The following is a 21,618-nucleotide window of genomic DNA, read 5'->3' on the forward strand; positions in this document are numbered from 1 at the left end:
AATACACTCCTGGAAATGGAAAAAAGAACACATTGACACCGGTGTGTCAGACCCACCATACTTGCTGCGGACACTGCGAGAGGGCTGTACAAGCAATGATCACACGCACGGCACAGCGGACACACCAGGAACCGCGGTGTTGGCCGTCGAATGGCGCTAGCTGCGCAGCATTTGTGCACCGCCGCCGTCAGTGTCAGCCAGTTTGCCGTGGCATACGGAGCTCCATCGCAGTCTTTAACACTGGTAGCATGCCGCGACAGCGTGGACGTGAACAGTATGTGCAGTTGACGGACTTTGAGCGAGGGCGTATAGTGGGCATGCGGGAGGCCGGGTGGACGTACCGCCGAATTGCTCAACACGTGGGGCGTGAGGTCTCCACAGTACATCGATGTTGTCGCCAGTGGTCGGCGGAAGGTGCACGTGCCCGTCGACCAGGGACTGGACCGCAGCGACGCGCGGATGCACGCCAAGACCGTAGGATCCTACGCAGTGCTGTAGGGGACCGCAACGCCACTTTCCAGCAAATTAGGGACACTGTTGCTCCTGGGGTATCGGCGTGGACCATTCGCAACCGTCTCCATGAAGCTGGGCTACGGTCTCACACACCGTTAGGCCGTCTTCCGCTCGCACCCCAACATCGTGCAGCCCGCCTCCAGTGGTGTCGCGACAGGTGTGAATGGAGGGACGAATGGAGACGTGTCATCTTCAGCGATGAGAGTCACTTCTGCCTTGCTGCCAATGATGGTCGTATGCGTGTTAGGCGCCGTGCAGGTGAGCGCCACAATCAGGACTGCATACGACCGAGGCACACAGGGCCAACACCCGGCAGCATGGTGTGGGGAGTGATCTCCTACACTGGCCGTACACCTCTGGTGATCGTCGAGGGGACACTGAATAGTGCACGGTACATCCAATCCGTCATCGAACCCATCGTTGTACCATTCCTAGACCGGCAAGGGAACTTGCTGTTCCAACAGGACAATGCACGTCCGCATGTATCCCGTGCCACCCAACGTGCTCTAGAAGGTGTAAGTCAGCTACCCTGGCCAGCAAGATCTCCGGATCTGTCCCCCATTGAGCATGTTTGGGACTGGATGAAGTGTCTTCTCACGCGGTCTGCACGTCCAGCACGAACGCTGGTCCAACTGAGGCGCCAAGTGGAAATGGCATGGCAAGCCGTTCCACAGGGCTACATCCAGCATCTCTACGATCGTCTCCATGGGAGAATAGCAGCCTGCATTGCTGCGAAAGGTGGATATACACTGTACTAGTGCCGACATTGTGCATGCTCTGTTGCCTGTGTCTATTTGCCTGTGGTTCTGTCAGTGTGATCATGTGATGTATCTGACCCCAGGAATGTGTCAATAAAGTTTCCCCTTCCTGGGACAATGAATTCACGGTGTTCTTATTTCAATTTCCGGGAGTGTATTAAGAATTTGTGGAGCTTATTAAATTTATTAAATTTAACTGAATTTCTAGGGTAATGTTATCTATTCTCATCATACCCCATAGCAGAATGTCAATGTGTTTTCAGCATTGTGAGGAAAAATAGAAGAGAGTTCTTATCATCCATGTCCATTGAATCTCTGGAGTCTATTTCTATTTCGAAATCCAGAATTTCTGTTGCCTGTTATGAAAAACATTTTCTCAAGTTTTTTTGCAGGAAGCTATGATTTTAAAGGCGAACTGGCATGTGATTAGCGGTGTGGATTATATTATTTCTTGTCTGTGTTACATTAAACAAGTTTTTTCATTGTGTGTGGGTTTTACTGATTGTCCTTTTCAAAACTTGGCAGGTACGATACTGATAAGTGAGTCCATACTGTCATATTCTTTGTAAACATGAGTTGATTTTGTAATCACAACTATATCTTCATCTTTACTCTGCAAACTACTGTGAGGTGCATAGGAAAGGGCACATACCATTGTACCATTTATTAGGATTTCTTCCTGTTCCATTCACGTATGGAGTGCAGAAAGAATGATTGTTTGAATGCCTCTGTGCCTGCAGTAATTATTCTAATGTTACTCTCACAATCCCTGTGTGAGCAATACGTAGAGGGTTGTAGTATATCCCTAGCATAATCATTTAAAGCCACTTCTTGAAACTTTGTTTATAGCTAAAATCAGTCTTCAAAAGTCTGTCATTTCAGTTCCTTTGGTATCCCTGTGACATTCTCCCGTGTATTAAACAAACCTGTGACATTTTGCAGTGCCCTTCTCTTTTTAAGTTCAATATCCCCTGTTAATCTTACCTTGTAGGGTCTCATACACGGGCAATATTCTAGAACTGGTCACACGAGTGATTTGTAAGCACTTTTGTAGACTGACTGCACTTCCCCAGTATTCTTCCAATAAACCAAAGTCTACCACTTGCTTTACCCATGGCTGAACCTCCACACCAGTAATATCACATATCATCTCTGAATCCGTGAATTTTCGTTCCTTTTCCTCCTTCCTTTCTGAAGTCTCCAAATTGTTGGCAGTGCATTTTTCACAGATAAGAAGTTGTCTATAGAGTTTGTAAACTATAACAAGTCATTTGAAATGGCCTGACGCAGCAGCAACAGTTCCACTTTTGCCGAAAACTAACTACACTAAACTGCCTCAGTGGGCTGTGGAATTTTGTTTTGCATCCGCTGGTGGCATGCTGCGGTAATCTGGGGATTCCAGCTTTTCTTTGTGATCTTTGTTGCTTATAATATCTCACGCTGCTGTCTTTTTATGCACATCTTTGTGAAACTATTAGAATTCATAAAAAATAGCCTAAATCATTTATTGACGAGTAATTTCATTACCTCTGCACCACTACTTTCACACTTGTACCTGTCATTAGATCAGTTCTTAAAACTAAAACCAGAAACCAACAAGAGTTATTGAGGCTTCAAGTAAATTAACTTTCTTTTCAATGCAGGATGTGGCACTTTCTGTAGAAGAACCAATCTGTTGATGTTTATAACCTAAATCTTAAAGCCAAGTATATTTGTGTTACTTTTTCACACCTCACTTTGCCCAGTTGTACTCTTAAGTCTTCTTTCCAGTCTGTTGATAACTAGTTTCTGTTTAGCGAAAAAAGTACAGTGCCAGTATTAAAAACACTCCTATAAAGTTACATATTGTAATTGTAGCCATTCTCTTCTTTTTTCTTTTTAGGAATTGTCCAGCGGCCGCTTAGGCAGAGCCAAGAAGTGTACATATCAGTTTTGCCAGGACAGTCTGATAACTCTGTCTCAGGTACGAGAGATGAGAATGTTGTGCAGCAGTTGCCAACGTCTGAGACTCGAGATGGTCAATGCACCCAGTCAGGGACACGAGACAATGAACTCGGTGCACAGCAGATTGAAACTGGTGAATGCAGCCAGTCCGGTATTGCACAGGGTGTGCCAGGAAGCAGTTCCGCTGACAGCCTGAATGCTGTTAGCACACCTTCTGTGAGAATCTCCGAATCAGCCCAGGCGGACGAGTGTACACAGTCGAGAGCGATGGACGCAGATGCGGCAGTAAACACGAATGCCGAAGTTCCGCAGGCTGAAGAATGTACACAGTCTGGAATACCGAGAGGAATGATGAGGGTCCCCGAATTGGTTCGAGAAGAGAGTAGTGACACTGGCAGAGCTGGAGACACTCAGGGAGACGAATGCACTCAGTCTGAGGTGTCCGCCACAGAATCGAGGAGCAGACATGATTCCGACGGCTCTTCAGAGCACTATGGTGGAAGAGAATCCCACGAAGCGGTCACAGAGAGTAGCGAACACGTAGTACGGATTGCCGCTGAGCCGAGCGAGCCTTCTGTAAGCAGTGTCAGATTGCCAGAGGTGCCAGATGTATTGAATACTGTAGCAGAACCCAGTGGAGTCGGCCGGGCTGAGGTGGTGCAGAGTGCGGCGGCAGAATCGAGTGGAGGAGGAGAGATCGTGCGGAGGATGGCCGAACCAAGCAGTGAGACTGAATTGCTTAGAACGAGGCCCAGTAACCGGCAAGATAGCGCGATCTGCAGTGCACTTCAGGAGCAGCCCAGCAGTTCGGGTCGGAGGAGAGATTTTGTAGAATCAGTTCAAGATTACAGCCAAGTCGAGTGCTCTACAGGAAAGAGGCCACGTACTGGAGAATCGAGCCCAGATAGTCGTATTTCACAGAGCTCGTCATCAGTAGTTAAGAGAGACAATGTGTCTTCGAGTGGGAGCAGACAGTTTACAGGAAGTAAAGGCAGAAGTGGAGATGTACCGTCTACACCGAGGTCTGGGGTCTCTAGTACGTCTACTACATCATCTGGGAGAGGTCAGGGTGGGGCCGGGATATCTAGCAGCTCTTCAGCACACAAACTACCGTCTGGCACCAGAGCTGGCCCTTCGTCTACAGAGGGCGGCACGAGGCACCATGGTGCTGGGCCTTCTGGCGTACGAGAAACTTCGGAAGCGAATGCAAAGTTGTCCTCACCTGTTGGAAGTTCGAGAAGCGACATCAAAGTTCCTGGAGTTTCAGGTAATGTGAGGCACAAAGGGAGTGGCGGAATAGATGGAGAGAATCGAGGAAATGCTGCAGGGAAGCCACAGGTGGCACAGGGAGCTTCCCAGAGCATTAGCTCACTCGCTAGGTCACAACCTCATATTCAGAGGGCAGAATCTCCTTCAGAACGAGCCACATTAAATCCGCAAGCTACAGGCGTACTAAAGCTGCCTTCTAAAAGGCCTCTGACTGTGGAAGATTCTAGTGGACTGTCAGAAGTGAAGCGGCGCCTGTCCAGTGAAAGTGCAGCCGGGCCTACAGTGCCCTTGCTGTCAATACCGCTGCCTCCTGAGCAGGGAACTTCATCGAAAACTTCACAAAATGTGCAGTCGACAGCAAAAGTGACGGTTGTACCTACAGATAGAGCTAGGCCTCCAGTGCCCTCACCACGACCTCAGATTTCAACCATTCAGCCACCAGTGTCTGCACACAGTAGTAGGATGCCTTCACCGGCACCGAGATTTTCTGTGAAGGGGCCAGAACTTCCCGCTTCACATAAACCAATTTCGTTCACCTTGTCAAAAACTGGTCTGAAGAAAACAGTGGAACACCCGACAGGCGAAAGTGGCAGCTCTGCACAATCTGCAGCAAGATTACCTGAGAGAGCATCCACTTTCCAGAAGAAAAAGGCTGCAGATCAACCAGAAGAGCCTGAGGCATTGAAGCCTGGAGCTTCTGACAGAGATCCCTCAGAGCAGAATAAAAGGGAAATAGAACAGACTGATGGGAATGAGACCCAGAGGACTGGAGTTCCTGGAAGTAGTGAGCAAACCCCAGAGAAAAAATTGGAAAGTGTTGTGGAAACAATTGAAGTATCTGAAATTCCTTTGCCTGCTGGCATTCCAGCACCTCGTGAACTTAAGGTACAAGCTGCTCTACCACCTGCTTCGGAATCTACTTTTCCTAATGTCACTGATGTTGCAAGCGTTCCTCTTCCACCAGAAAAGCCGGTTTCTGGAAAGAAAGATGTTTCATTGTCTCTGGATGTTGCCCCATCGCTCGACGTGTCTGTAGAAGAGATTCCCATACCAGGAGAAACTGGGAAGGGTACAGAGCCAAGTTCAGCAACTGTAAAACAGGGAGAGAGATCGCCAACAAGTAGAACCTCACAGGCAGAAAACTCATCTTCTCAAACAGAAGGGAAGGTACCATCTCGGCTATCTAGTCCCTTTGACTTGGCTCCATATGACATTCCGTTGCCACCAGTAGAAAAACACACTTCTCTTTCCTCCTCTCTGGCTAAGCCACAGTTGGGGGAAGCTGGGGCTGAACTCCAGAGTCCAGCAAAACCGTCTACAACACCAGAATATAAACAGTCATCAGATGAGAAATTGGAAAGTGTTGCAGAATCAGATGAGCCTGGTCCTTCATCGAACCAGGTAAAAAGGAGCATTTCGCAGCCTGCAGAAACTGAGGTGAAATCACCAAGCGCAACTATGTTGCAAACTGTAGATAAATCTTCAGCTGCAGTTCCAAAAACTAAAGTGGATAGTAGACACACACCAAGTGATACAAGCAGTGCAGCTTCAAAACCGGTAATTGATGGAGATGGCAAACAGAATCCAAATCTCAGCACCAAGGTCTCGCAGCCCTCTGGTCCATTGACAGAAACTGTTCCTAGTGTTGAGCCCTCACAAGATGACTTGCAAAAAACCTCTTCGGAACTGAAATCTGTTTTATCAGAAGCAAAGCCAGTTGCTAAGCTGAGGCCTGTTTCATCCAACCCTCCAGCAGTCGAAGAACTGGGCATCGGAATTGACAGTGAAAGCAGAAACTCTCTACAAATAGCAACTCGTGAAACTGCCTCACCACCACCTGAAGCTGACAAGTATGTCAGTTTATGTCAAACAGAAAACACTAGCTCTCTCATAGAGGAAAAGAAGAACAATATCCCTTTTGAGGGAGAGAAATCGGTGGAGGATAGTGCCGGGGTCCAAATTGATACTGAGGTTAAAGAAGTAACTCTCCTTCAAAGCACCACCAAAGTGAGTACTTCTCTCTGTTCCACAGAACGGTTAGAAAATTCATCTGTTGGTGAATGCCTCCCTGCAGATCAGAACCCTGCCGAGGACTCCGAGAAGAGAAAGGTGCCATTTGTAAAGGCCGATGTCAATTTAGAGCAGCCCATTTCAGATCCTACGCATAGAGTACTCAAGACTAGGAAAGATGACTGCCAGACTTCCCCATTGGCACCTGCCCATGCCTGTAGTGTGCCAAAATCAGCTGTTTCCTCAGAATCAAAATTAGCCAATTCAGGTGACATAGTGAACAGAGAGGTTACACCAAGAAGTGAGTTGCCCATTGGAGCTCCAACCAGTCAAGTTGTATCTCATCCTCCTCTAGAGGAAACTGCAGTGCAGAAAAGCAAGCCTGCATCAGAGGAGCATCGAGCTGAGAAGCTGTTCGATTCTTCTATGGCCCCATCATCTGAAGGAAGTGAAAGAGAGAGGTTTTCAGACCTAAAAGATGAGCAAACAGAGGGACCAGACAACACTGTTAAAGATGTCTCTAAAGGTAACACTGTGGAAGTGCAGATGATGCTAGAAAAGCCGGAGGAGAGTATGGAGGAAGTCGCACCTGTCGAAATGGCCGTGAGGCAGGACTCCCGTCTGGAAAAGAGCCCGAAGGATTGTAGCTCAGGGAAGAGTGTAAAAGTGCAAGAGGATAAGCAGAAACAAAGTGAAGATTCATTAGCTGCCACGTCTGCTGAAAATGACACTAATTCTGAAACTGAATTACAGAGTCAAGCTGAGGTGAAGTCTGCCCCACAGCAGGAGAACTTGGAAAGCCAGAAGGAAACATCTGCACAAAGCTCATTTCATGAAGCAGTCGGCAAGGGTGCAGTCTCGGCAGTCAGTCAAGAAGTGTTGAAAAAGGCTACGGTGGAACTGTCTGTGGCAGAAAAGACACTTCAACGCATGCAGCCTATTAGGGACAATTCCGGCCCTGCTGTGAAGGAGACAAAAGTTGAGATGCCTGCTCCACTGACGTCTTCACCACAGATGCGAAAACCTGCAAATGTAGACGTGAAGAGACTTGGCGTCCCGAAGAAAATGCCAGAAAATAACTCGGCAGCCATTGCGGCAGAGAAGAATTTGGCCTCTATAACAGATTTGGGCAAGGGAAGAGGTCAGAAAATGGACGTGCCAACTTCAGAAAGAAAGCTAAAATCAGTTCACATCCGTGGGTCTTCACCTTCTGCCGTACAGAGTGCAGATGCAAAAACAAAGATCCAGAAAATTGGTAGTCAGAGGACTCCATCTGATGCCTCATCTTCAAAAGCAACTGTTGGAACTCCCACAACTTCACAAACGACTACAAAGTTGGAAGTGCAAGGTAAAGCTGAACCCACTACAGCACAGGTGACTCCAAAATTGAAAGTGGTGGGTAGGCCTGAAGTGGTGAAAACCCCTTCTAGCCCTTCTGTACCCAAACGAGCAACAGAGAGTCACAGCAGCTCATCTATAACTGTGAAGAAAGAGGTTTCGAGGTCATCAACAGGAGCTTCGCAGTCGTCACAAGTAGGGATGATGGCTGCCAAGGTGCCTCCATTTCGAGAACAGATCAGAAGAACACAAACCGAGCAACATGTAAAGCCGTCATCTAGTGGTGTTTTGAAGTTACCTCTTAGTGTTTCACCCTCTAAAACATCACAGGTTCAGACCTCATCAAAAGTGCCACCACCTGAGGGTTCGGTACCACCGAGTGGCCAGTTATCATTGAGTCGGGCTCCAAGTAGATCACCGCCTGTGCAACCGCAAGGTCTTAAGTCAGCAGTGGATAATACTCGACAAATGCCAGTGGTGAAGAAAATAAGTTTTGGTACTCCACCTTCTTTGGCAGAAAAGAAAAAGTTAACAAATCTTCCTTTCCAGTCTGTTGGAAACACTAGTGCAGGAGCCTCCTCAGCACTGAAGGGGCTTGTCACTAAACCTGTTGGGGGCAGCGACAAGAGCCAGAAAATAAATTTCGGAAAGAAAGAACCCACAGAAGAGAGGACGGATGTGAGCGGCGAACGTCAGCCACCTGTAGACAAAAAAATTGGCACATATGTACAGAAAAAAAGTACGCCTTCATGTTCATTGGTCCGTAAAAGCCCTTCAGTTCCAGAAATGAAAGAAATTGTGCCAGGAAGTTATTCACCATTAAAAAAGTCTGTATCCATGACTGATTTCTCGGCCAGTGCAGCACGAGAAGAAAATCCAGATGTGCAGAGATTTGCAGAAGTAGGTGGTGGTGCTAAGAAGCCATCAATCCGTAGTTTACACAGTGACACAACAGCTGCCAAGCAGTCAGATGTGAAATTCTCATTTAAGGAGAAACAGGCGTTGCCATCTAAGGCTGCACCCTCCCTCTCACAGCCGAGTTGTATTAAAACTGCTGAGAAGCGGAAGAGTGCGGGAGATGGGGTCAGTGTTAAAGGCAGTGATAGTGCAAAAGTAGCAAAAGTGGTCTCAACTGTGCCCAAAGCACAAGGTACTGTAAAGGTGCAGATGTTTGGAACGAAGCAGAAAACTTTGGACACCCCTTCAGTGTTAGGTGTCGAAAAAGAGTCACAGAGTAAGTTGTTGAAGGAAGCCTTGAAAGATTCCTCAGAAAAATGTGATACTCAACAGGTATCTAGTGAGCAAGCTACTGAAACAGCCAGTCTCACCCAAAAACCAGAAACTTTAGTAACATCACCCGCCAAGGAGCTTAAGAGTGGTATGGAAGCAGGAGTTAGCAAGTTTTTTAAAGAAAAAGATGCGCTGGAGGAAATAGCTACGGGGGAACAGTTTCTTCCTTCAACAGTCACTGCAACAAAACCAGCTGATGTGGACCCTGTGTGTCTGGACATATCACAAAATGTTACAGACAGAAAAACTGCTACCATCGTAAAACCACAAGTGACTGTAAAAGGAGAGAAACTTTTTGAAAGCTTGTCCAAGGAAAAGAAAATTGTTACTGCTGAAATAAGAAGAACAGAGCACCACTCGGTAATTAAGAAATCTCCATTCAAAGCACAAATTGTAGAGCCATCTGTTACAAAGCTGCTGACAGCTGATGCAGAAAGCCCTCAAAGTACATCAGCTGCAAATACAGGATCATTTTTAAATAAACAAAAGCCCTCTATCGTTGCACCTAGAGCTCTGAAACAGTTGATGGATGCTTATGGTGATGAGGAGTCACAGGATTCTGAAGAGCTATCTGAAATATATTCAGAGAAATCAAGCTCTTATGGTCAATCAATTGAAGAAAAGGTCTCTGACAAAATTTCTCAAGACTTTGCATACAAGTTGGTTGAGAAATCTGTCAAAGTAGATGCAACTTCATCTCAAAAAACTCAGAGTGTACAAGGGAGTAAAGGAACAGAAGAGGACGAAAACATCTCGACCAGTCCTGGACCTAAGTCCTCCATTGATTTACCGGAAGGTAGGGGCATACAAGGAGCACCAGATGTCTCCGAAGCATTACTGCCTTTGGAACAGAAACAAAAAACCGATGGCATGCCGAAGGCAAAAAGTCAGCTTCCTGAAAAAGTTGCAGTAAATAAATCGGGCACAATTAGTTCTGTACTCCCAGCTTCAAGTATCAGTAAAGAGAAGGATAAAACATCACAGCAGGATAAAGTGGAGACCAGTGAGGTCACTGTAGATATTGATCACCCGTCCACAAGTTCATTGGAAGCATCACCAACTATTGGTAAAAGGAAACCACCATCAACTGTAATTGTGAGTGAATCAGATGTTTTGCAGAAAATGTCAGCATTTAATAAGCAGGCAAATGTGTCTTCTCCAATAGTTGAAAGTAAGGAACCTAAAAAAACAAATCTTTCAGTGGCAGATGCAAAAGAAACTGATGAAGCTGTGTCAAAAAAATCACAAAATATACAACCGTCTGCAATGGATAATACAGACTTTATGTTGACAGAACCCTCAAAGACAGACATTTCTAAATCAGCTGATAAAATGCAACCAGATTTGATTGACAGCAAGGGGCAGGAAGACAAAACGAAGTCAAGTGTGGCGGTGTTTGAAGACATATCTCCATTAGTTGAAGAGATGGTTAAAAAGGCTGTAGCTGAAAAGAATGATCCTGAATCAAATTTAAAAATTATCTCAGAAACTCTTGGAGATAAGAAAGAGCACACTGTAGTAAAAGAAAAGAGTACTGAGGGTGCCGATGCTCCTTCTGATAGTAGAAAAGTGCCAGAGACAGTAAAGGTGACATCAAAGGAGAAATCAGAAAAGGGACCGAAAGAAAACAAGGAGGAAACTCCAATGCCACAGAATGACAATGAAACAGAAACTTCACCATCTGAGGCAGTTGTTAAAGCAAAGACTTCAGAGCGATCTAGTAAATGTGATACAAAAGCAAGTGAAGCTGAAACAGTGAGTGCAGGGGCGGGTCAACCTAAGGAGATTATTCCAGAACCAACTCCAGAATCATCTGAAGAAACAGACCGCAGGAAAAGTACTTCAGTGGTGACATCTGTCAAACAAAAATGTGAAATTTCAGCATCAGTACCTGAACGTAAACGTTCCACAGATGGACCAAAGGCACCCCCAAGGCACACTGAACCAAAGGCTAGCACGATACATGAAGAACAATGTATCCCTCAGATAATGGAACAGAAAACTGAGCCTTTGAAAAGAAAGCAAACAGTTGTTGAGAAGCTGCAGAAAGCTGCTGTTGTGGAAACAAAAGAAACAGTAAAACGACCTGAAATGAGGCTCAGTGTTCAGTCTGTGAAGAAGGAAACTGAAATTCATTCCAGTGCCAGGAAGGAAATACTGAGCACACTAGTGGAAGCTGATGAATCACAGAAAAGTCCTCCAGATACAGAGAATGTGCAAATAAAAGAAGAAACTAGAGAGCCATTGCCAGCAGCAGAAGCAAAGGACACTGTTATCAAAGCGGAAATAAAACATAGTGCTCATCCTACAGGTAGAAAGCTGACTCCTCCACTGGAAGAAACAGCAAGTCATTCTGCAGATGCCAAAGAAAAACTGAGTACTCTGTCTCCAACAGGTAAAATGGAGAGAATTCTATCAGGGTGTGCTGATAGAGAAGCTAAAGCTAATCTAAAACCATTGCCACCAAAAACTGAATCACTTGCTCCTGAAGCTGAATTAAAATCAGCTGAACAATCACAAGAAGAGAAGTGGCCAGCATCCCCAACCAAAGTTGAAATTAGGTCTGCTATCAGCATGGAAAAATTAAGTGTGTTACCAGCCCAAACTATAGAAAAAATTCCACAAAAGAGTATGGATGTGAGAATGGAAGCAATTCAGAAAGCAACAAAAGAAAAAATATTTGGGTCTGAATTAAAAACTGATGCTGTGCCTGTGGAGCAAAAGAGGGCAATGGTGGCACAGAAAAGTGAAATTAGTCATTTCGTTGCCAAAGAAAATGTTAGCACCTTACCAGCGATAGATGCAACAGAAAAAAAATTGCCAGAAATCTCTGGCATTAAAGTAATTGAAGGGAAGCAAAAACCAATTTGCACAGAGGTAAAATCAACTGCACCTAAACTTGAATTGAAACCAAAAGGACATCATGAAAAGATTCAGATGTCTCAGTCATCAAAACCAGGTGTTCTTAAGTCTGGATCAGTAAAGGAAAATCCTATAACAATATCACATGCAAGCAAAATGGAGAAAATTTCATCTGAAAGTTGTGATACTAAAATGGCCAAAGAAAAACAGACATCTGTTCCAAAACAGGTTAAAGCATCAGTGCCCAGTTCTGAATTAAAATCTGCTGCACTGCACAAAAAAGAAGAGCTGGAATCTTCCTCCAAAAAGAAAACTGAAACTAAGCCAGATACTGTTGAGGAGAAAGCAAGTATGTCATTGATGAAAGATCTCAGCACAGATTCTGTAGACAGAGTTGAAAACAACTCAGTTACACAAACCGCAGAAGTTTCTGAGAAGCTTGATAATATTTCTCTACAAGTAAGACCACCCGTTTTGTCACCATCAGAACAGAGAAAACCACAAACTGGTAAAAAAGAAATAATTAAACAGAAGAATGGCTCAAAGGAGCAAAGAGAGAAAGAAGACAAGACTGAGAGTCAAATGCCAGCTCCCATTAAAGAAGATTCTTTGAGTGTAACTGTAGGCTCAAAAGATCCAGAGTTAATTTCTTCTCTGGCAATTCTGAATGTTATCTCTACAAGCAAAATAGATAATAAGGGGATGCCTTCGGTTAAGGACAGGGGTAGTTCAGAGATAAGTACATCAGAAACTCTTGTTGTCTGTTCAAAGGACGTTTCACATAAAGTCGTGCCAGAGGTGTCTGCTAAGAAAATTGAAACAGAGCAAGGTGCTACTATGAAAGAACGGCAAATAACAGGGTCTTCAGTGTCAAGCTGGAAACCAGTTGCTTCAAAAGGGGTTTCTGATCTTCATGAGTTAACTGAGACAGAAAGAGTGGAGAAGCTTCTGCCCAAAACAGAGGAAGACAAGTTAGTTCCAGATAGGGTGAGGGGTGAAGCTACAAAGCCTGCAACAAATCTTGCAGCTCTCAAGGAAAAGCCACATACTTCCAAAGAAACAGAATATGCTCAAGGGACAAACACGGCAGCTGTTGAGGACAGAATGAAAACCAAAACTGAAGACATTTGTGGTGGTCAAGAGAAATCGGTGAAGATGTCAGAGGACTTAACGGCCGTGTTGTCTTCAAAGGAGTCTTTGAATAAAGAGAGACTGAAGGATGCTCCAGAGAAAGTTAAAGTTGAAACTAAATTAGAGGAAAAGAAAGGTGAAAGAAGTAAAATAGAAGAGACAGTGTTGAAAACAAAGGAAGATGACAATGTCTCAAAGTCTGATGAGAAATCTGCTGAAACAAAGTATGATGACAAAGGAGATTTTAAGTTAAGACAGACTGAGGTTAAACATTCAGCATCTGGCTCACTTACGGTGAATACAGACGTCTGTGTTACTAAAGATAAGAAGCAGACCACAAATGAGACTGAGACGATAGCCATGACAAAGAATGAAAAAGCGGATGTAGTGAAAGGTAAACCTAGTGTGTTGAAGGTATTTGCAGGGAAAAAGTTTCTACAGGAAAGTGTTGTGACTGAAAAAAGTAATGTAAAAGAAGATACTGATTCTCGTGAAACAAGTGATGGCTTGAAAGTTGTTGACAAACATGAGGAAATCATCACAGGTGATGAAAAGGCTATAGAAATGTTAAAACCTTCACCTGAAGCTCCTATTGTAGTTGAGAAAGCTGAGGGTAAGCATTTTCTGTTGGACAATGTGCCAAAAGTGGATACCGAAGAAAAACTGAAGCACTCTGAAAAAACCCTAAAAAAGGTTGTAAGCTTAGAGGAGGCCTTGCTACCAGATGAAGGTCAAGAAAAGAAAGCAGATTCATACCTAAAGGATTCCAAGTTGGTGGGTAAAGAGAAATTGACAGATACTTCAGTTTTGAAGGATACAGAGAGCACTGGTAAGCAAGTTGACACAGCGGTAACAAAGTCTGATTCATCACTTGAACACAGTGGAAGCAAAGCAGATAAGTCTGTGAAGAAGTCAGTCAGTGAGAAGGAAATTACTCGAGAAGGATCACTTGATCGAGCACAGTTGGCCAAAAATAAAAAAGGCTTTGTACAAACTAATGATCCTGTGAGTAGGAAACAGGGAGACGATAAATTGGGGAAGAAACCAGCTGATGAGAAGGAAGGTGCTCAACAACTTGGACCTCATCATACTGCTGAAAATAAACAGAAAGAGGATAAATTAGCAAAGGTATTGGTGGACCAGAAGGGATATTCTCAGGAACTCGGACCGGAACAAGCCACTGAAAATAAACAGGAAGAGGATAAGCCAGAAAAGAAACCAGTAGACAAGAAAAAAGGTGACCAAGAACTCAGGCCAGATCACACCACTGAAAATAAACAGGAAGAGGAGGACAAATTGGGAAAGAAACTAATTGACAAGAAGGAAACTAATCAAGAACTCAAAGATCAGGCTATTGAAAATAAACAGGAAGACGATAAGCCAGCAAAGAAACCAGCTGACAATAAGAAAGGTGACAAAGAAGTCAGACCAGATCAGATCAGTGATGACAAACAAGAAGAGGGGGGCAAATCGATAAAGAAACCAGTTGGCAAGGAGGAAGTTAGTCAAAGACCAGTTCAGGATGCTAAAGATAAACAGCAAGGTGACAGGTCAGTAAAGAAACAGGTTGACAAGAAAAAAGGCGACCAAGAGATCAGACCTGGTCAAACCACTGAAAATAAACAGGAAGAGGAGGACAAATTGGAAAAGAAACCGGTTGAAAAGAGAGAATTTAGTCAAGAACTCGGAGATCAGGCTACTGGAACAAAGAGGCTAGAGGGTAAGTCAGGAAAGAAACCAGCTGACAACAAGAAAGGCAACCAAGAACTCTTGGCAGATCATATCCCTGAAAATAAACATGAAGGGAAGGACAAATCTACAAAGAAACCAATTGACAAGGAGGAAGTCATTGAAGAACTCGGAGAAAATCACACTACTGTAAGTGAACAAAAAGAGAATAAGTCAGTAAAGAAATTAGTCGACAAGAAAAAAGGTGAACAAGATCTCGGGCCAGATCAGATCACTGAAAATAAACAGGAAGAGGACAAATCGATAATGAAACCATTTGACAAGGAGGAAATTAGTCATGAACTTGAACAAGATCAGGCAACTGAAAATAAGCAGCAAGTGGGTGAGTCAGTGAAGAAACCAGTTGATAAGAAAAAATGTGACCAAGAACTCGGAGTTGATCACACCACTGAAAGTAAACTGGAAGAGGAGGACAAATTGGGAAAGAAAACAGTTGACAAGAAGGAAATTAGTCGAGAACTCGGACAAAATCGGACAAATGAAAATAAACAGCAAGAAGATAAGTTGGTAAAGAAACCAGTTGACAAGGAAAAAAGTGACCAGAAACTCGGACCAGATCAGATCAGTGAAAATAAATGGGAAGAGGCGGCCAAGTCGATAAAGAGACCCCTTGACGAGGAAGAAGGTAGTGAAGCACTCGGACCAGATCAGGTTACTGAAAATAAACAACAAGAAGTTAAGTCAGTAAAGGAACCAGTTGATAAGAAGCAAGGTGACCGAGAATTCAGACCAGATGAGATCACTGAAAATAAACTAGAAGAGCAGAAGTCGGGAAAGGAACCAACTTTCAAGAACATAGGTGACCAGAAATTCAGATCAGATCATACTACTGAAAATAAACAGGAGGGAGAGGAGAAATCAAGAAAGAAATCAGTCGACATGGAGGAAGATAGTCAAGAAGCCAGACCTGATCAGGCTGCTGTGAATAAACCACAAGAGGAAAAGTCAATAAAAAAACCAGTAGACAAGAAAACAGCTGACCGAGAACTCAGACCAGGTCAGGCCACAGAAAAGAAACAGGACGAGCAGGAAAAATTGAGAAAGAGGCCAGTTCACAAGGCAGAATTTAGTCAAGAGCTCAGACAAAGTGATGCTATTGAAAATAGACAGGAAGAAAATAAAAAAGTAAAGAAACAGCTTGGCAGGAAAAAAGGTGAACAGGAGCTTGGACCAGATCAGACCACAGAAAAGAAGAGAGAAGAGGAGGACAAATTGGGAAAGAAACAAGTTGAAAAGGAAGGTAGTCAAGAATTCAGACAATATCAGGCTACTGAAAATAAACAGGAAGAAGCAAAGTCAGTAAAGAAACCACTCGACAGGAAAAAAGGTGACCAAGAACTTGGACCACATCAATTTACTGAAAATAAACAAGAGGAGGAAGAGAAAATGAAAAAGAAAGCAGTTGACAAGAAGGAAGTTAGTCAAGAATTAAGACGAAATCAGGCTACTGAAAATGAACAGGAGGAGAACAAGTCGCCAAAGAAACCACTTGAAGGGAAAAGTGGTGACCGTATACTCAGACCAGATCAGACCACTGAACACGTACAGGAAGAGGCTGACGAATCAGGAAAGAAACTGGTTGACAAGAAGGAAGTTAGTCAAGAACTAGAACAAAATCAGGCTACTGAAAAGAGACAGAAAGAGGATAAGTCAGGAAAGAAACGAGTTCACAAGAAAACTGATGACCAAGAACTAATACCAGATGAGAGCAATGAGAATAAACAGGAAGAAGAGGACAAATTAATAAAGAAATCAGTTGACAAAAAGAAAGTTGCTCAAAAACTCGGACGGGATCAGGCTACTGAAAACAAACAGGAAGAAGATATGCCAGGAAAGAAACTAATTGACAAGAAGGAAAATGCCCGAGACTTTGTATTAGACAGTCATGCATCTTTGAGTAGTCAAAAAGAAGGGGAGGGCAAGTCAGGGCAAAAACCTCTTGACAAGGAAGAAATTGCTCGAGAAGTTGAACCAGCTCAATCTGTTAAAATTAAAAAATCCACTGGAGATATTGATGTATCTTTGGATAGTTCACAGGAAGTGGGGACATCTGCGATTTCTCTCAGCAGAACTGAAGCTCACGATGCGAAAAGTAAGTCCGTGAAAACAATTCCCGCAAAAGTTGTGGAAATCCAAGAGCAGGCAAAGGAGCTTATTATTGAGGCAGACAAACAGGATGCTGCTGTGGATTCTGATGGCAATATCTCTACTTCTGTTTCAAAGGCCAGTGCTCCAGAAGTCCAGGCACTTGAAAAATCTGAAACTGGGCGGAGCTCTTCACCGACAAAATCATCTCTAAAACGTAGAAGAGATAGATCTCACAGTGAACCGATAGACAAGGATAGTAAAGGTGATGATGAGAAGCCAAGTGCAAAACTTTTGAAGACAGACAGTTCAGCATCACAAGAGAAAATAATCTTGAGAGTGAGAACACAAAGTCTCTCTTCTGACGGAGACAGCAGAAAATCGCCCGTGGACCCAGCCACATATTCTCCAAAATCTGCAGCAAGTACAGGGAACAAAAGTGCTGAAGAACCTACTGTTCCGAAGCTGACAATAAAAATACCGAAAGCCGACGATACTGTGGCAAGTCTGAAAATGGAGAAGTCTGAAAGGAGCAGTCCGAAACATCAAAAACAGGTGGATATGGAAACTGTTCATAGTGAGCTATCTGCTGAAGAAAGTAAGAGAGGGAAAGTAGCGTTAAAGATAAGTATACCAGCAGAAAAACCATCTGAAGAATGCAGGCAGTCACCAAAATTAGAGAAACTAACAATTAAGATACCTAAGCAAGGAGAAGGAAAGCATTCTGAACCGTATATTGACTCACCCAGATCAAGAGAGGAAGGAAGGGTGGAAAAATTGACACTGAAAAAGGTGAAAGGTCACTTTTCACCTGTTACAAAAGATGATAGTCTGCAAGGAGAATCTAAAACTGAAAAATTTCACAAAAAAGTGCCAAAAAGTGATGGGGCCAATGTATCATTTGCAGAGGAAGAGAGTAAGGAAGTGGGAACTAATGATGGCGGACTGCTGCTACAAATTGCGAAAGTAGCAGATGTGAAGCAGACGAGTAGTAATCTTCCAGAAGCATCAGTTGAGGGAGAACCGAAGGTGGAAAAGTTAACACCAAAAGTAACGACTGAGGCAAAAATGTTGGAAGCTACCAGTACTGATGCTACTGCAAAAGAAATAGTTAAAACAGAAAAAGTTATTACTAAACCCTTGAAGTCAGCTGATAGCGTAGCAATTGAAGCAACAGCAGAAACTGAAGAACCCAAAGTAGACAAATCCTCATCGAAAACAAGAAAAGCGGCACAAGCGTGTCCCACAGTTTTGGCAACAGAGACAAAAGATGATGAAATTGCAATAGAAAAACCCTCGCAAAAAATGTTGAAGTTGAGAGAAACCTCTGCATCTCCTGCAGCAGAAATGGAAGAAGGAAGGAAAATGGAGAAATTGACTCTGAAGTTCTCTAAAGACTTGGAAAGCAAGAGCAGCTTCAGAGTTTCCTCTCCAGTTCCAAAGGAAGATGGAGGGAAAATTGAGAAACTCTCACCAAAAGTGACAAGAGCATCAGAGACAAGTGCGACTTCTAGTGCTCAGAAGCGGCACGAGACTGAAGTGCAGCACGGAAGTTCTGATAGGAATAAGTGTCCAAAATTACAGACGCGCAGTGAAGCTACAGTGGTTAAAGACTCTGAAAGACAAGAAGAAATGCATGTTGAGAATTTACCATTAAAAGGCATAGGAGCCTCTGGGGCAAGTACTGCCAAAGGCAAACAGCTACTGGTGCAAAAGGACTCTCCTAAGAAGGAAAATGTCACTGCTCATCAGACATCGCCACATAAGATGAAGGACAAACATACAAAATTGAGTACAGAAGCTGAAACTACTGGAGACGACAAAGGGACGAAGCTGTTGTCGGCTGCTGTAAAAATAGAGGAATCAGTTACAGAAATTTCTGTGGCAACTTCATCTTCCAAAGAATGTGAAGAACGTGAAGAAACGTCAGAAAAACTGCCTACAAATTTGGAAGCACCGGTTGAAGAAAGTGGAAAGCACAAGCTCCCATCATTCGAGGAAATTGAAGGAGGAAATCGAGAGGACACGAGGGAGCCAGAAGATCTTTTGACACTGATTTCTAAACAAGAATCTGAACATACCCTAATGTCACAGTTACCAGTAATAATAGATGTCAGAAGTGAACAGGAAACGGGATCACTGTCATCTATCGATGACGTGCAAAGTATTGGAAGACTCTCAGATTCACAAGATTTTGATGTCATAGAATCTGAAGAAATCGTACGAGGCACAAACAAACAGAAGGGAACAGAAGTTTCAGAAACAAAAGAGCGTCAGGGCTCCAGAGCCGGAATAGGCGACAGCCGTGTACACGAATCGTCGGCCCGCAAGAGAAGTGTGTCACCTCTGCAGTCTATCCTCAAAGAAGCACTTGCAAGAGAACAACCTGTTACATCGGTAGCTCATTCTGAACGATCTAAAGCTACCCTTGTGAAGAGTGAAAAAGTAAGTACTTCTTCCTCAGAAAGAAAAGTGGCAAAGGAACAAGTTCCAGCTAAAGGGACAAAAATGGCAGTTGAAGTCAGTAAATCGGTGCATGTCAGCAGTGTAGCTAGCCGTGAAATAAAGAGTGGTGATGGCACACATTCTAAACTGGAAATTTTCGAAGTTAAGAGTGGAGCGCTCCATAATCGTGATAGGGTAGCTGCCAGACAGAAACGGGCGAGCTCTGGTGAGCAGATACTAGAGCGGGAAGTGAGAGTGCAAAAGCCTAACCCGAAGCAAAAAGCTCTTCTGTCTCCAAAGCAACAGAAGAGTGCTTCAGCAATGGAACTCGGTGAATCCACATCTTCGAGAGCTGAACACTCCAGCAATCTTGAGAAAATGGCACCGAGACTGCCGACAGCAGATATACCCAAGTTGCTGAAGATACCAGTGAGTATATTAATTGGATATATGAATTGTAGACTATAAGTGTAAATGTGGTCTGTAGTTGCGCTCTGACACACACACACACACACACACACACACACACACACACACACACACACACTCGCTCACTCTGATTTGATACATACAAATATCTGGAGCACGATGAGGGCTACATATGGGATCAAATCGAGATACTACCACATAATGGATTGAGTCGAGATACTGGTTGCAGGTAGTTTACAGTGTGTTACGTAGAAAGGACCAGTCAGCACAACCTCAGTTTTCAAAGCATTGAGATGTCTGCCAGTATGTTGCTTCAGAGTTTTAAATCTACTTACATCAGAAAGCTATTTTTGGACTTACACACAGAAATTTGAATAGTGACGTTATGAAAAAGTGCTCATAGGTTGTCATGTATGCACTTTGGATCTCAGGTTTACTGCATTTTTTTTTTCTTGTTTTGGTTTATACTGCCAATTCTTAAAAAGTGTAAAGCAAAGAGCTTGTAGTAGAAGAGATTTATTTCACAGTATTGAAGATGTAGTAGTGCTCATAGCTCTAAAGGTATGCATTTTGGAGCTTATGTTTACTAGACTTTTTGCTTCGGATGCTCATTCCTCATCCTCATTATTATTGTGGCATTTAACCCCAAGGGCATGAGGTAAGTTTTGTATTCATTGTGCCATGGAAAGTAAACAGTCTGTCATGTTGAGAAGTTTCTTATCATGCCTGAAACTCATTCTGTGCCAGTTCATCAAGATTGCCGATAGAAAGCTGGGCTGGCCGGTGTGGCCGAGTGGTTCTAGGCACTTCAGTCTGGAACAGCACTACCGCTATGGTCGCAGGTTCGAACCCTGCCTCGGGCCTGGATTTGTGTGATGTACTTAGGTTAGTTAGGTTTAGGTAGTTCTAAGTTCTAGGGAACTGATGACCTGAGATGTTAAGTCCCATAGTGCTCAGAGCCATTTTTTAGAAAGCTGGTATGAAAGTGTTGTCGTACCATAACTTTCGAGGTGTGTTCTGTGGGTGACAAATCGGGGCAGTGGGCAGGCAATCAGAGCTCTGTATTTTGTTCGAGGCATTTCAGGTGTGAACTGCAGTGTGGGGTGGCACATTATCCTCCTGGATTGTGCCATTTAGTGTCCTGATTGTGAAGGGTCCAACAAACTTTACCATTAACTTTTTATACCTGGGATTCGCAGTCATGTAGAACTTTAGACATCATATTTATGCCACTGACTGTAACAGTTTCTTTATTTCACAGTTGCAGTTTTGGCCTTAGGCCACCATCAAGTGAAGCTGAAAAATACAGAATTTTTAAAAAATTATTTAACAAAATATTCAGCCGATTACGCAGAATGAAAAATGAAATTACATACGCATGTTACTTACATGTTATATACGTACAAGTATATAGGTGGTCTGTTGATAGTGACCGGGCCAAATATCTCACGAAATAAGCATCAAACGAAACTCGTCTGGCTTGAAGGGGGAAACCAGATGGCGCTATGGTTGGCCTGATAGATGGCACTGCCATAGGTCAAACGGATGTCAACTGCGCTATTTTTTTTTTTTTTAGTAGGAACCCCCATTTTTTATTACAGATTCATGTAGTACGTAAAGAAATATGGATGTTTTAGTTGGACCACTTTTTCCGCTTTGTGATAGATGGCGCTGCAATAGTCACGAACGCATAAGTACGTGGTATCACGGACCATTCCGCCAGTGCGAACAATGTTTGCTTCATGATACATTACCCGTGTTAAAATGAACTGATTACCAGTTGCAGAAAAGGTCG

General features: G+C 43.6%; 1 protein-coding gene across 6 annotated transcripts in view; it reads left to right on the forward strand.

Moving 5' to 3' along the window:
* The window catches only part of LOC126291589 (microtubule-associated protein futsch-like), a 263,380-nt gene that overhangs the window by 43,629 nt on the left and 198,133 nt on the right, over positions 1–21,618 (forward strand). For 5 of the 6 annotated variants that reach the window (XM_049985126.1, XM_049985122.1, XM_049985124.1 and 2 more), the window contains one exon: positions 3,154–19,823. In XM_049985126.1, the coding sequence (XP_049841083.1) occupies positions 3,154–19,823 (16,670 nt within the window). The remainder of the gene's footprint in view (positions 1–3,153; positions 19,824–21,618) is intronic. The other variant, XM_049985127.1, reaches the window with a different exon arrangement.

This window comes from Schistocerca gregaria, chromosome 9 (genome assembly GCF_023897955.1).
Source record: "Schistocerca gregaria isolate iqSchGreg1 chromosome 9, iqSchGreg1.2, whole genome shotgun sequence".
NCBI lineage: Eukaryota > Metazoa > Arthropoda > Insecta > Orthoptera > Acrididae > Schistocerca > Schistocerca gregaria.